The sequence below is a fragment of the Etheostoma spectabile genome, chromosome 5 (genome assembly GCF_008692095.1).
Source record: "Etheostoma spectabile isolate EspeVRDwgs_2016 chromosome 5, UIUC_Espe_1.0, whole genome shotgun sequence".
Taxonomy (NCBI): Eukaryota; Metazoa; Chordata; class Actinopteri; order Perciformes; family Percidae; genus Etheostoma; species Etheostoma spectabile.
Genome location: NC_045737.1, coordinates 15,297,752 through 15,310,159, shown reverse-complemented (window position 1 = coordinate 15,310,159; position 12,408 = coordinate 15,297,752). Strand labels below are relative to the sequence as shown.

General features: G+C 39.8%; 1 protein-coding gene across 4 annotated transcripts in view; it reads left to right on the top strand.

Annotated features, from left to right (window-relative positions):
• ypel1 (yippee-like 1) overlaps positions 1-11,611 on the top strand; it is a 30,046-nt gene extending 18,435 nt beyond the window's left edge. For all 4 annotated transcript variants that reach the window (XM_032517211.1, XM_032517214.1, XM_032517213.1 and 1 more), the window contains 3 exons: positions 5,845-5,888; positions 8,288-8,396; positions 10,358-11,611. In XM_032517211.1, coding sequence (XP_032373102.1) covers positions 5,845-5,888; positions 8,288-8,396; positions 10,358-10,447 — 243 coding nt within the window. In that variant the 3' untranslated portion in view covers positions 10,448-11,611. The remainder of the gene's footprint in view (positions 1-5,844; positions 5,889-8,287; positions 8,397-10,357) is intronic.
• Positions 11,612-12,408: the final 797 nt, after the last annotated feature.

Genomic DNA, 12,408 nt, shown 5'->3' with positions numbered 1-12,408 from the left:
CATAGTTAACTCGCAATTAATCGCACGTTAATCACGGTGTAGCTAGATGCGGTGTGGTGTTGTAGTTTTTTTAACGTTACTAGTAGTTGCAACAGCATTGGGGGGGGGGAAAAACTACAACGTTTGCTAGGCCAAAAAGAACATTAATCTTTTAACGCCGTTAAAACGGGTTTGCGTTAATGCCGTTAATAATGCACTGACCGCACTAGTTTATATATTTTTTATTCTGGGGGGCATTTTTAGGCCTTTATTTGACAGGACAGCATGAAAGGGAGAGAGGAGGGAATGACATGCATCAACGGGCCGCGGGTCGGAGTCGAACCCGGGCCCGTTGCATCGAGGAGTAAACCTCTATATATGGGCGCCCGCTCTACCAACTGGTGCCCCTTCATGTTGCGTTTTGAACTCAGACATTGCTGTTTTGATGCAAGTACACATACAGTTCTCAGTTGTAGTTCCCAATGTACAAATGCTAAGTAAGCTTAATAAATACAACATACAACAAACACTAAAAATGACACAGAAGGTGATCAAAAAATCAAAATAAGTCATGCAGTGCCGTACATACAGTACGATCTTTAAATACATAAAGGTTCACCCCGTTTTATGGTGTGATGCTCTTATTTAAACCCACAGAATGAACAGTAATCAGCTTAATTTTGTAATTGTATTTCTCTGAGAATGTGAAAAAAGATTTAGACCTTTTAAAACTGTTAAAGATATATGAATTAAAAAAAAAAAAAACTTTTAAAAACATTTCAGAAATCTGTCACTTCCTAAAACTTTACATAATTATTTCATGCAAATTAACAATTGCAAATAATTTGTAAATCAAGAATAACTTCATTATTATTCATGATTTTTACCTGTCGGAAGAGTTTGGTCTGATTGTCTGGCTGTAATTCATAATAATGGACTCAGATTGAGTAAATGTTTTAGCATTTTTATTTCTAGTTTTGCACACATTTTCCACATCATGATATGATATCGATTGCGACCATACTGCTCACAGAGTTATTAATAAGCTCTCTATTCTCTGCCACAGCTCGTTAGCATTTGTGTGTTTAGTAGTCCAAGGAGGCATCACCAGTCCTCAGCATCAGCCCTCCTAAGCCGATTATGTTACTTAGGAGAAGATGACACCGTAGTCTGCTGTTTTCCACTTCACACTGCCAAGGGCCACGCGCCCTGCCCATGTTTGATTTTTATCTCATGTGAAATATGTAAAGTGCAGCTCCAGTACCGCGTTTCTTATTAACTTTTTTTCATTGTGCACGGAGTAGAAAAAGGGCAAACTAGTTACCCCGGCCATGCTAACAACAAAGGGGAAGTGCCGGAGGAGCTCTGCAGGTTCTGGCAGAGTTCTCCCCTCAATTGCAGTTTGATTGCTGGAAATCTCCTGAGCCAGGTATAAAAACTGTTTCTCCTCCCCGAGCATATGCGCAGAGTCTTCGAGGCATGCCAGCCGGTGAGGAAAAGATTGCAGATGGAGCAGCCCAAAAGAGAGGATTAACCTGAGCATATGGGCCAGAAGGAAGTAAGGCAGGCACAATATCCCCTCCTGCCCTCAACCATTGAACTAAATATGGGAAGAATTGTTTGGTTCACTCCTGCTTCTACTAGCTGAGGAACATTTCTTAACTTAGCTTCATTGTGTACCCAGCTGAGTTGGAAATAATTATTCACGCGTTTTATTTCCTTCTGTCTTGACGATTGCAGTTCTCTTTTCACCTGCCTTAGCAAGTCTTCCAAAATGCTGCTGCTGCCAAGCTTTTGACCAAGTTCTCCATAAGGTCTCATGTTACTCCCATCAGGATTTCTTTACACTGGCTTCTTATCAAATTTAGAATCCATTTTAAGGTCCTTGTGATCACTTTTAGTGTGATCGCATTAAAGAGCTTCTGCAGTCCTACATCAGCAGCAGGTCTCAGGGTTTGTAGTCCATATGGCGATTTCAATGAAATTGCAACTAATAGTGCAGCCCACTGTCAGTTCATATTTTTTATCAGATAAGGGTTACATCCTACAGCACATAGGAGCCCCATCCTGAAGTCGGATAGCAGTGTGAGCGGCGGTTTGAGAGCAGAGGCCTTTAGTGTGAACGTGCTCCTCCAGCGGGATGACGCAGCCTGAACACTGAGGAGGAGGCTAAGTGTTATATTCAGCGTGTTGGCTTCATCCCACTTATCAGGCTGATGGAAGCCACTCTAATGGATTGATCACACTTTTCTTTTCTCGCCATTAACACACCCACTTCGTTTTTTATTTTTATATTTCCTTTTTTCTCTCTTTCAACTGGACGTTTCCCAAGACTCGTTTTCATATGACTGACGGAACCTGTGACACAACTGTATATTTCTTGCTGTTCCCCCTCTCTCTTTTTTAAAATCCTAATTAAAGCAAGTGTATTGAAGGTCAGCAAGGTTATTACACTATAAGCCATATTAGCAGACGGGCTCCGGGGATATTGGTCCGTTCACTGCTTTAGTCCAAAGTGAAATATCTAGTATATATAGTATTTGATACCAGCAGGTCAAAATGAAACTTGACACAATATTTGGGTATATGTCCTTTTGGCCTTATCTGTACATTGTGCTAATGTTAGCATGCAAAAATTCTATATTAAATTAAGATGGTAAACAGGGCCTGTCAGTCGGAGAGAATTTTTGTTGTTGTTGCCCTAACCCAGTCAGAAGCAACTGCCGTATCAGTCCTGCTTACATCACTTCAGTTGACACACAGAAGTTTGGGTGGTGGCAGTAAGGAGCAAATGACAATTCTCCCGACAAGTTATTTCAAAAGTCGACTTACAATAACCTGAACAGCTGTTTTGATCTCATTTACGCTTCTGGACAGTATTTTAGATTAAGTCTATTGCAGAAACATCATGTAAAACTCTAAATATGACTGGATGTTATAGAGCTTTTTGGGTGTAACAGGAAGCATTAAGTTGGAGTTCAACCCTCACCTACTACAGTCGAGCATCTGTTGAGACAGATGGTAAAAGTCGACCTCAGCAGGTTTGTTAATAGCTTTGAGTTAATCTTTATTTCACACAAGGGCCAAAATAGAAATGCCACTTTGTGAATTTTGGTGGCATCAGTGCAGTTCAAGCACTTTGCCTCTCAGGGTTGGATTTTTATTTAGTGTGTTTGGCTGAAGGAGCGGATTTCTCTGTGCGAGGTATTGTTCCCTTTAGTCCCGCGTGGTCAAGAGGATTCAGGGATTTTGAGATTTGCTTCGTAGAGTTTATATCTTGGGAACAAGCGCGTTTAAAACAAATGCAATTGCAGCAGCTTAAGGAGAACGAGCTCCGTAACAGCACACTCCCATAGGCTCATGTTTTATTAAACGGCAAGAAAAAAAAACAACCTGTGGGAGTACTTCCACCCTGCATCTGATTCTCTCCGCACTTACATTTTCAAAACAATCCTTGCAGGATCCTGTTGGGCTCGTCTAATAGGATTGTAGGGAGCCTGGAGGGGTTTAGTGCAGCCCCAAAAGCTGTCTGGCTGCTGTCTGCATTCAAAAAAAACATGATCCAAATGTTTTTCTTTTTCTACAGATCTTGTTGGATTTTGCTGTTAGATTCTTAACGGGCTATGTGACAAGCATCCTCCTGCTCCTGATGTTTTTTGTAGTCCAGTGATCTTAAGTACAGTGAAGCTCCCAGCAGCTCGGGTAGAGAGACAAAAAAAACAAAAACGCTGCCAAAGTAAAAATAGACTGTTGGATGCAGATAAGGGCAGCAAGAGACTGAGCCATCCCGTTTTGCCAGTGGTTAAGTTGATGGCCGAAGCACAGATATGACACCCAGCTCTTGTCACATGGAGTAACCTCCTCCCTCCCCTAACTGGACTATAAACACTGTGGAGAGGACTTGTTGTTGACTTCACAGGGACCGACCTAGTTCCGTCTCGCAGCTAAAGGTTGCATGTCTTGTGGCTACACTGTATGTGTGTGCAGACTTCACCTCAAACACAAACAATGAGCTGGAGGATGTAACAGTGAGACATCAACACCTACAGCCATCAGAGAAGGGGGGCAAATAATAGAATAATACTCCTTTCTTTCTTACATAGGTTGTTCTTGAATCAGTTCCAAGACAAACTCCTGTTATCAGCAAACAAATGGTTTCAGTTTTGACAAATGCATCAACACTCAGGCAGCTGAAAATCGTCCCTTGGGCCTCGGTGGTGCTGGTGGTGGTGGTGGTGGTGGTGGCTGCGGTCAGCGGAGTATGAGGCAGCTGGAGCTCCTATTAGGCGGTATTAGCTCAGCGCCCTCAACCACAAACTTATCTGCCGCACTCATTTGCAATGGAAAAAGCAAAGCCGATTGGGGCCTGCCTGCCGGCCGAGGATGACGGGGCCAGAGGAGAGAAGCCCTGCAGGCTCTGTCATCACCCACTGTGATGGCTTTACTGCTCGGTGTTTACATGACTATACAGTAACGTGTGTTGTTTTTTAACACACCTATTTGTTTATCATTTCCTGCTTTTCCAAACTAAACCTGAAGAATCACTAAAACAGGTTTCTTATTTAGACCAGCAAATATTTTACAGTAGTGAACTTTATATTTATTTACTCAGGTTTAACTGACAGTTTATATAAACTCTTCTGTTAAACAAAAACCTGTTGTTTTGATATTCTATTAATCTATTTTGTTGTATTTCCCCATAGCTTTTGTGGGGTTTTATTTTTTTGTGTGTACAATATTGCAATATCACATTTTGTCAAGATCGTGCAACCCTGGTTCAAATCTCGGACAAATGCTCCGGGGCCAGGCGATTTACGGTCTTGAGAACAAACATAAGAGTATTTGTTAAAAAGAAAACTCCACATGGGACCTTTTAACATAACTTACTCCTCAATGCAATTGAGCTAACATTTACTCATTTGGGGAATTTTTAAATCATTAGTCAGGGCTCAGTACTGTAATTAGCTGTATGTGTGTATACAGTTGACCTAATCTCTAATTAAACTGTATCTTGGCTGTGTATTTATTTACATATCATGCATAAAGCTCAGATTCTCATCACTGTTCAGGCATTAAAGTCTCTTCTTCTTATATCCGCTGTTGTTCCGCAAAGACACTAAATATCTGTAACAATGTCAACAACGAAGCGTGATGTCTTGCAGAAAGGAAAAAATTCGGACTTTTAGTAGACTTTTATTTTGATTTATATTATCTCATCGATTGTAGCAAGTAACTTTATTTAAAACACAACATTGGGCACATTGGGTAGCTCACCTGGTAGAGCGTGCGCTCATATACAGAGGTTTAGTCCTCGACACAGCAGCTGCGGGTTTGGTTCCAATTTGCGGCCATTTGCTGCATGTCATTCCCCCTCTCTCTCCTCTTTCATGTCTAAGCTGTCCTGTCAAAAATAAAGGCCTACAATGCCAAAAAAGTCATCTTTAAAACCCATAAATCCCTTATTCCAGCAACATGCAAAGCACCAACGGCGTTTTACATGATTTTCTTGTAAATATTTAGCAGACAATGAAGTGCAAAATGTTCATGATTTCTGCACTATAACCATTAATAACAGGGAAATGAGAGGAATCCTACTTCACCTCTCAAGAAACAACATCTCTCTCTCTCTCGTTATTAAAGTTGACGTGGTGATAATAGACTCGCTCAGACTTTTATTTCTTACCTCCAGCCAAACTTGTGTGTGGGAACCTTGACAAGGTGGAAGAAAAAGTACGCACAGCACTAACTGGGAGAAAAGCACCCCCTGGGCATCAGTTGCTGACATTCTTGCACTCAGCGGTTGGGTGCAGCTCTGTATCGTCTACTTACTTGATTTTTTTTCTCTCTCTCACTTTCTCATTTCAGTCATTTCAAGGCAGTCAAGGAAGAGCCTATCTGTTTAATTCAGTGTAAGTATGAGACACACACCTCCAATTCACCTCTTTTCTTTCTCCCAGAGCGGAAAACTTTGCTTTGTTGCTCTTTTTGTACATTTGATTTATTCAGTTTGTTATTTACAAGTAAACTGGGGCTTGTAAAAGTTACATAGACTCACGAGTAGCTCATTATTTGTTCCGTGTTCTCACTGGGTGCCTTTTGTTTGAGATTAAAACAGAGTTCAATTGTCCCTTCTTTACCTAAACGTACTGCTTTGCTTTCACACTTGTCTACTCTTGTTTTCTGTGCAGCTGTATTCCGTTGCTGCCACGATGACTGCACACGTATGTCCAAATAATGTTTTAACGCACATGCACAAAATTTAGTACAATGTACTGTACAGGCAGGTGGAGCCACAAGCAAAAAGCCAAAAGCCACATAAAAAGTTCAAAACAATGGGTATGCAGGTGAAGTTCACATTCACTACTGCAGAATTTACTACTGACTTTATTCCCAGTAGTCATGTTCGATTATTTGTTTCAACAAACGCATTACACCATGTCAAATTCACTGTGCAGATGCTTTAGTCAAAACCTCCCCCTACAACCATACAAACAAACACCCACTCTTGAGGTTTGGTGTCTTGCTCAAGGACACTTGGAGAAAATTGGGGAATAAACTACATGAAATAGAATTAATAGTTAAAGCTCCACTTTTTTAATCCCCTCATCGGAAAGAAACCTTGCATGCCATCAATGTTCGTCTTTGTCCATTGTCCACAGACGTTTTAGCAGTGCACTACTGCCACCAATGTGGTTAGGACTGCGTGCACATACATTTTGGGTGTAAGGATTGGTGTCTGATTGTACACAAACTGCACCACACTGTGCTTAAAACCTATAATGGTCCAACTACAATAGGTTAGGTGGAGTTGGGAGGGATATCTTGGTCTGTACATGGGTTCAGAAAGTAAAGTTCATATTATCAAAATCTTTGGCAAAACACTTTTTATGCGTGTACTTAATTGCCAGAGTGAAAGCAGACGGAACTGCATTGTCTTTAAGCATCACTGGGACTTAAACCAGTCGGATTCCAGTGTCTGCCAACTACACCCATTAAGCACTGATTGATGCTTATTTGCAGGACAAAAACAGTTAAATATTTAGGTTAAAACTGGGCTGAAGTCTATGTTCCATGTAAATGTTTCAACCACAGTCAAATGACTAAATTTGAATGTGAACCAGGTCCTAACGACATGTTTTGACGTAGTCATTGATATGCTGTTGAAAGAATGATTATCTATGTAACCTCGCCGTTAAAACATGTTGATGTCTGTCCTGGCTGCAGGAGCTGCTGGTTGACATCCATCTCTTTAAACCCATGAGCCACTTTTAGTGGTTTATTTCTTGCTTAGTTGGTTTTTGGGCCTTGGCTTTCAGTCTTCATGAACCAAACAGAAATCCCCCCCCCTCCCCTCCCCTCCACCCCCAAATTTTCAGCTGTCACGTTGCAACTGCTTTGTGCCACCCGACTCTGAATTACATTGTTCCTACTGGCCAAATTAATTAAATTACAGTCTTAATAAATCATTCACATCAGGCCCTGAAATCCAGTGAAAGATGTGTATGGTGCTTTGCAGGTAACAAGACATTTAGCCCCAAGTCAGATACAGTACATTTGGTGGGAAAATTAAAGTTTTGCAGACATTTAGCTTGGTTACATATACTGATTGTTTGTCTCCGGCATTTCCTTTAATTAAAAGCTAATCAGCAGCACGGTGTTTACTGGGAGGGGAGTGGTTCAACGTCTAGTTAGAAAGAAAGTACAAATATACAGAAAAAACAATAGATTTTCCCTTCCACATAAGCATTTATTTAAGGTCCCTACTGAAGGGCAGTTTTAAAGTACTGGCACTGTAGTATTTCCATTTTGGGAGGCTTTACACATTCCTCCAGAACACTTCTCTATAGATATGGTAGATAAGCTCAGAAAAAGTCACTGTTGTCAGGTTAAAAAATAATCTTTTTTGGGACTAAGCAATGTAGCTTTTTTGGCAATGTACTGTTGACATTTTAAAATAAGTTCAGGGTATTCAATTTAATTGTTTTTAGTGTAAGAAAATACCCAAAATTGGTGAAATCTCAAGTATAAAAAAAGCTAATGTCTCATATATGGAGAAATAGTTTAGATAGAATTAGAATAGAATATTTTCACCCACTTGTATTTCAAGTTTAGATCATTTTATTTCATTTTAATCTTAAATTTGTGATAATGAATACGTTGCACCGGGTACACTCTGACAGGGACTGTTCTTGTCAGTGAGTACTTTCATTTTGAATACTTGAGTACTGTTTTTACTAGTAAAAAAAAAAAAAAATGGAGCTCTTCTTCTGCTATCCTGACCTTTCTCTACTCGCTGTCTTCCCTGCAGGGTGAATGTCGGCTGCGGGCCAGCTGAGGAGCGGGTACTCCTCACAGGTTTACATGCTGTGGCTGACATCTACTGTGAAAACTGTAAAACCACCCTGGGTTGGAAATATGTAAGTCTCCTTAAACTCTCACCTGAGGTCTTTACCTTTCCCGTCCGAGTGTTCCTTAATGCACCACTTACGCCTGCTGCTGTGTTGTTGTGCAACTGTGTGGTTTCTTGGCTTGCAACGGGACAAATGATGCTATTACAGGTCAAAAGAACAAGGTTGCTCTCATTAAAGCATTGCTTGTTAAAGCCATGGTGACACTCAGAGATCAGAGATTGAGTGCTCTGTGGTCTCCTAGCATGTAAGATAATTACAGTGCCGAAAGGTTGGCTGCAGACAGCCAGACTGGTACCTCTGAGAGTCTACAGTGATTAAATGTCAGGGCATTTTGAAGAGGCTTGTGCCGGTAATTGTCTGAAAAGACCGTAGAAGGGTGTAAAATAACTAAACAAAGTATAAGGCAGGGACTCGCTTAAAGCCTCTCCTTCAGTGGCAAAAACAATTAGAGATTCTCAGAAAGGCACCGCAAGCAAAGCAAAGCAGAGCGGAGCTGGTTTACAAGTCAAAGCAGGCTGCGCCGATAATGAAAGACACAGACCCACGGCATCGGCATCCTGATTCTCATGAAGCTCCGCAGGACTGAGACGCATGCCGGAAATGATCCAGCACTTCAGGAGATGTGTTGTCAGACAGAAAGTTAATTTAAAAGAGGTGGTTCAGTCACCGGACAAAAGTCTCTATCATATTTTTCTCTCAAAATCAAATTCACTGCTGAGTTATTGCAAACTTTATTATATGTTTGCCTCTGCAGTATTGTAAATGCGTTTTTTAAGCTTCGCCATAATTCCCTTACAAGCAGCTAAAACACCTTGTATGTTTCTTTGGCATTAATGGTTTAGTCCAAAAACAATCTATTTTTTAAGATTATTTTTTGGGGCATTTTTAGGCCTTTTATTTGACAGATGAAGACATGAAAGTGGGGGGGGGGATGACACGCAGCAAAAGGCCACAGGTCAGAGTTGAACCCACGGCCACTGCATCAAGGATTAAACCCTCTATATATGGGCGCCCGCTCTACCAACTGAGCTATCTCGGTGCCCGACAAAAACAATCTAACTCAAGGTTCACTTACTGGCTTTTGTTCACGGGTTTTCACCCACATCTTTCTCAGTGGATTGAGTTTACTCAGTTGTCATGAATATGGTTGTTTTTGTATATTATATCATTAGATTAAATTATTACTCATGCATTATTTTAAACACAGTTGTATTTGTTGAGTTGTAGCTCCTTTTTAACTATATTTTAGTAACTATTATAGTATCCGACTGCAACTAATGATGATTTTTATTATGGATTAATGTGCTGATTATTTTCTCCATTAATCGATTACATTGATTGTTTTTTAAAAATTCAGAAAATACTAACAAATGCCATCAGAATAACCCAGAGCACAAGGTAACACCTTTGCTGTTTTCAGTGTCCTGCTTCCAGCGTTTATCTGTTTTATATCCTATTAAATTGAATATCTTTGGGTTTTGGACTTTGAGAAACTGGGATGGACGTTTTTCACTTTCTTTTAACTAACTTCTGACATTTCATAGACCAAACGCATAATCTAAAAATAAATGGCAGATAATTGATAATTAAAGTAATTGTTGGTTGCAGGCCTTTTTATCAACTCGTCCTTTCAGCTGTATAAACTGTTAAGGAGTTTAATTTATAACAAAACATCCTGTTTTGTAAGCTCTTTATATGTTTTCTATGCAAAAATCTTTATTTGTAAAGTAACTAAAGCCGTCAGATTAATGTAGTTAAGTAGAAGTATAAAGCGGCATAAGAAGGAAAGACTCAAGTAAAGTAAAAGTACCTCAAATTTGTACTTAAGTGTAAAAAATAAATGTACTTAGCTATATATGTTTGTGTGTGTATGTATGTATGTATGTATGTATGTATGTATATATATATATATATATGTATGTATGTATGTATATATATATCTATATTATTATTTTTTTTTTTTACAGGAACACGCATTTGAGAGCAGTCAAAAGTACAAAGAGGGAAAGTTCATCATCGAGCTGGCTCACATGATCAAGGACAACGGATGGGAGTGATGCTCCTCTTTTCTTTTTCTGACCATGGAATGCTCTTTATTGAACTGCGTGGAGCGACGACCATCGACCACCCTGCCCCCCCCCTCCCAAACCCCTTTAAAAAAAAAAACTTCTCCATCCCGCCTCCTTCACGTGCACACCCACCCACCTGGTCATCGTGAAACAGAACAGAACAAATGACATACAAAAAAAAAAAAAGAAAGACGACGAGGAAGCGGAGCAACTGTTGAAAAATCACGTCACAGGAGTCCTGTCGTTACTTTAAAGATTGTGTGTTCTCCTTCGCATCGCCGGAGCTTTTTGGGCTTGACCCCCGCCCGCTCACTCTCACCTCCCTCCCCACCACCGAACCACGCTTATTAACAAGTGATTGTGGTGATATGGCGACCACTACGCGAAAGGAGAGAGACTTCACTGAGGCGACAAGGCTTTGGTTTTTTCTTTATTTCGCCCACCAAGCGAGACAGACAATGATTATTTTTAAGGTTATTTGCTATAGTTTTAGTTAGGTAAGGTTTTGGTTTGATGGCATATGGATGTTACTGGTTAGCATTTTATTTCCCTGTCAGGTATGTCATGTTTTTTTTATTTACATTTTGTTTTTTTGGGCTTGTTGTATCTCTGCCTATAGCTGAGCATGCTTTTCTTTGCTAATGTCCAAATGAGCAATCAGGGACTGGTGAGGAGCGGAGGGGAAAGGGAGTTTATTGTAGTTTAAAATATGTAGCAGAATCTTGCTTTTTAAAAAAAAAAAAAGTTGCAAAGGATGGGATTGTAGTAGTGTGGGATTTTATTCCTGATATTTCTTTTTTTTTTTAAATCTTTTTTTCTTTCTTGTGAATTTTCTTAATTACCCCCAACCCCCCTTCCCTCCCCGGTACTTTTCAGGACCCAAAAAGCATTGAAAGCAGCACCTACTATTTGTTTGACATAAATGGATATACATACATATATATATAAATATATAGATATATAAATATGTTTAGTGTTTGGCTAAGTGCGATTGTGGCTGGTCCCGTTTTGCAGCAAGTGAAAACAACTTGAAAAGGAGCAGAAATAGTTTCTAGTTTGGGGAACCTGACATCAGTGGCCACATGTCATAAAGCATTAGGGCAGACTGTATTATTCCATTGTCTAGTGATGGCACACTAAGAGACACTACCACATAATAATATATATATACACACATACTATGATTACATATCCATAAATACTATGAAAATGTTCGTAGTACGTAAATATTGAAAAATGGATTCTAAATATGTAAACTGTCATGCACGTGTATATATGCATATGACTGTGTGTGTGTATATATACATTGTGCGTGTGTGTGTGTTCACGCATTACACCGTGACATAACTTGAACGATGCTACTTTGTTTGCACTTTGCAGAGGCCTTCGGTTCATTTCAGTTTAGAGGCAAAACGTTTGTTCAATTTCGTCTGTTTAAAAAAAAAAATTGCCTTCTCACAGATGAATGACAGAATGTTGGAGACGGAATTTTTTTGTTTGACCTGGACGGTTAAAGGGTTTGTTCATCGTCTCTATTAGAATCTTCTTGATGATCTGGTTTCATTCAAATTATATAGCAAATCTCTGCTTTTCCTCTCAATTCTTTGCTTGAGAAAAGTGTAGTTTCCGATTCTTTGCTGCTATTGTCTTGCCATATCCTTCCCGCTCTTGTAGGTCTTTTGCACTTTACATGCTTATCCGTCTCTCTCTCTCTCACAAAGCATATGAATTGTCTCTTTGTAATTTGCCTCTAAGCCGCGTGAATCTTGTGCCTCTTCAAAACATGAACAGCCTCCCCTCATATTTTGTGTTGTGCAGCGCATAACTCCGAAAACCTTTTTGTGTGAACTGATGCCTGTCTTCCCCTTCTTCTGGTTTAAAACGGCCCTCAAAAATAACATTCTCTACCAAAATCCTCATAGAGCTCTTCCCTATTTTTTTTTTTTTTT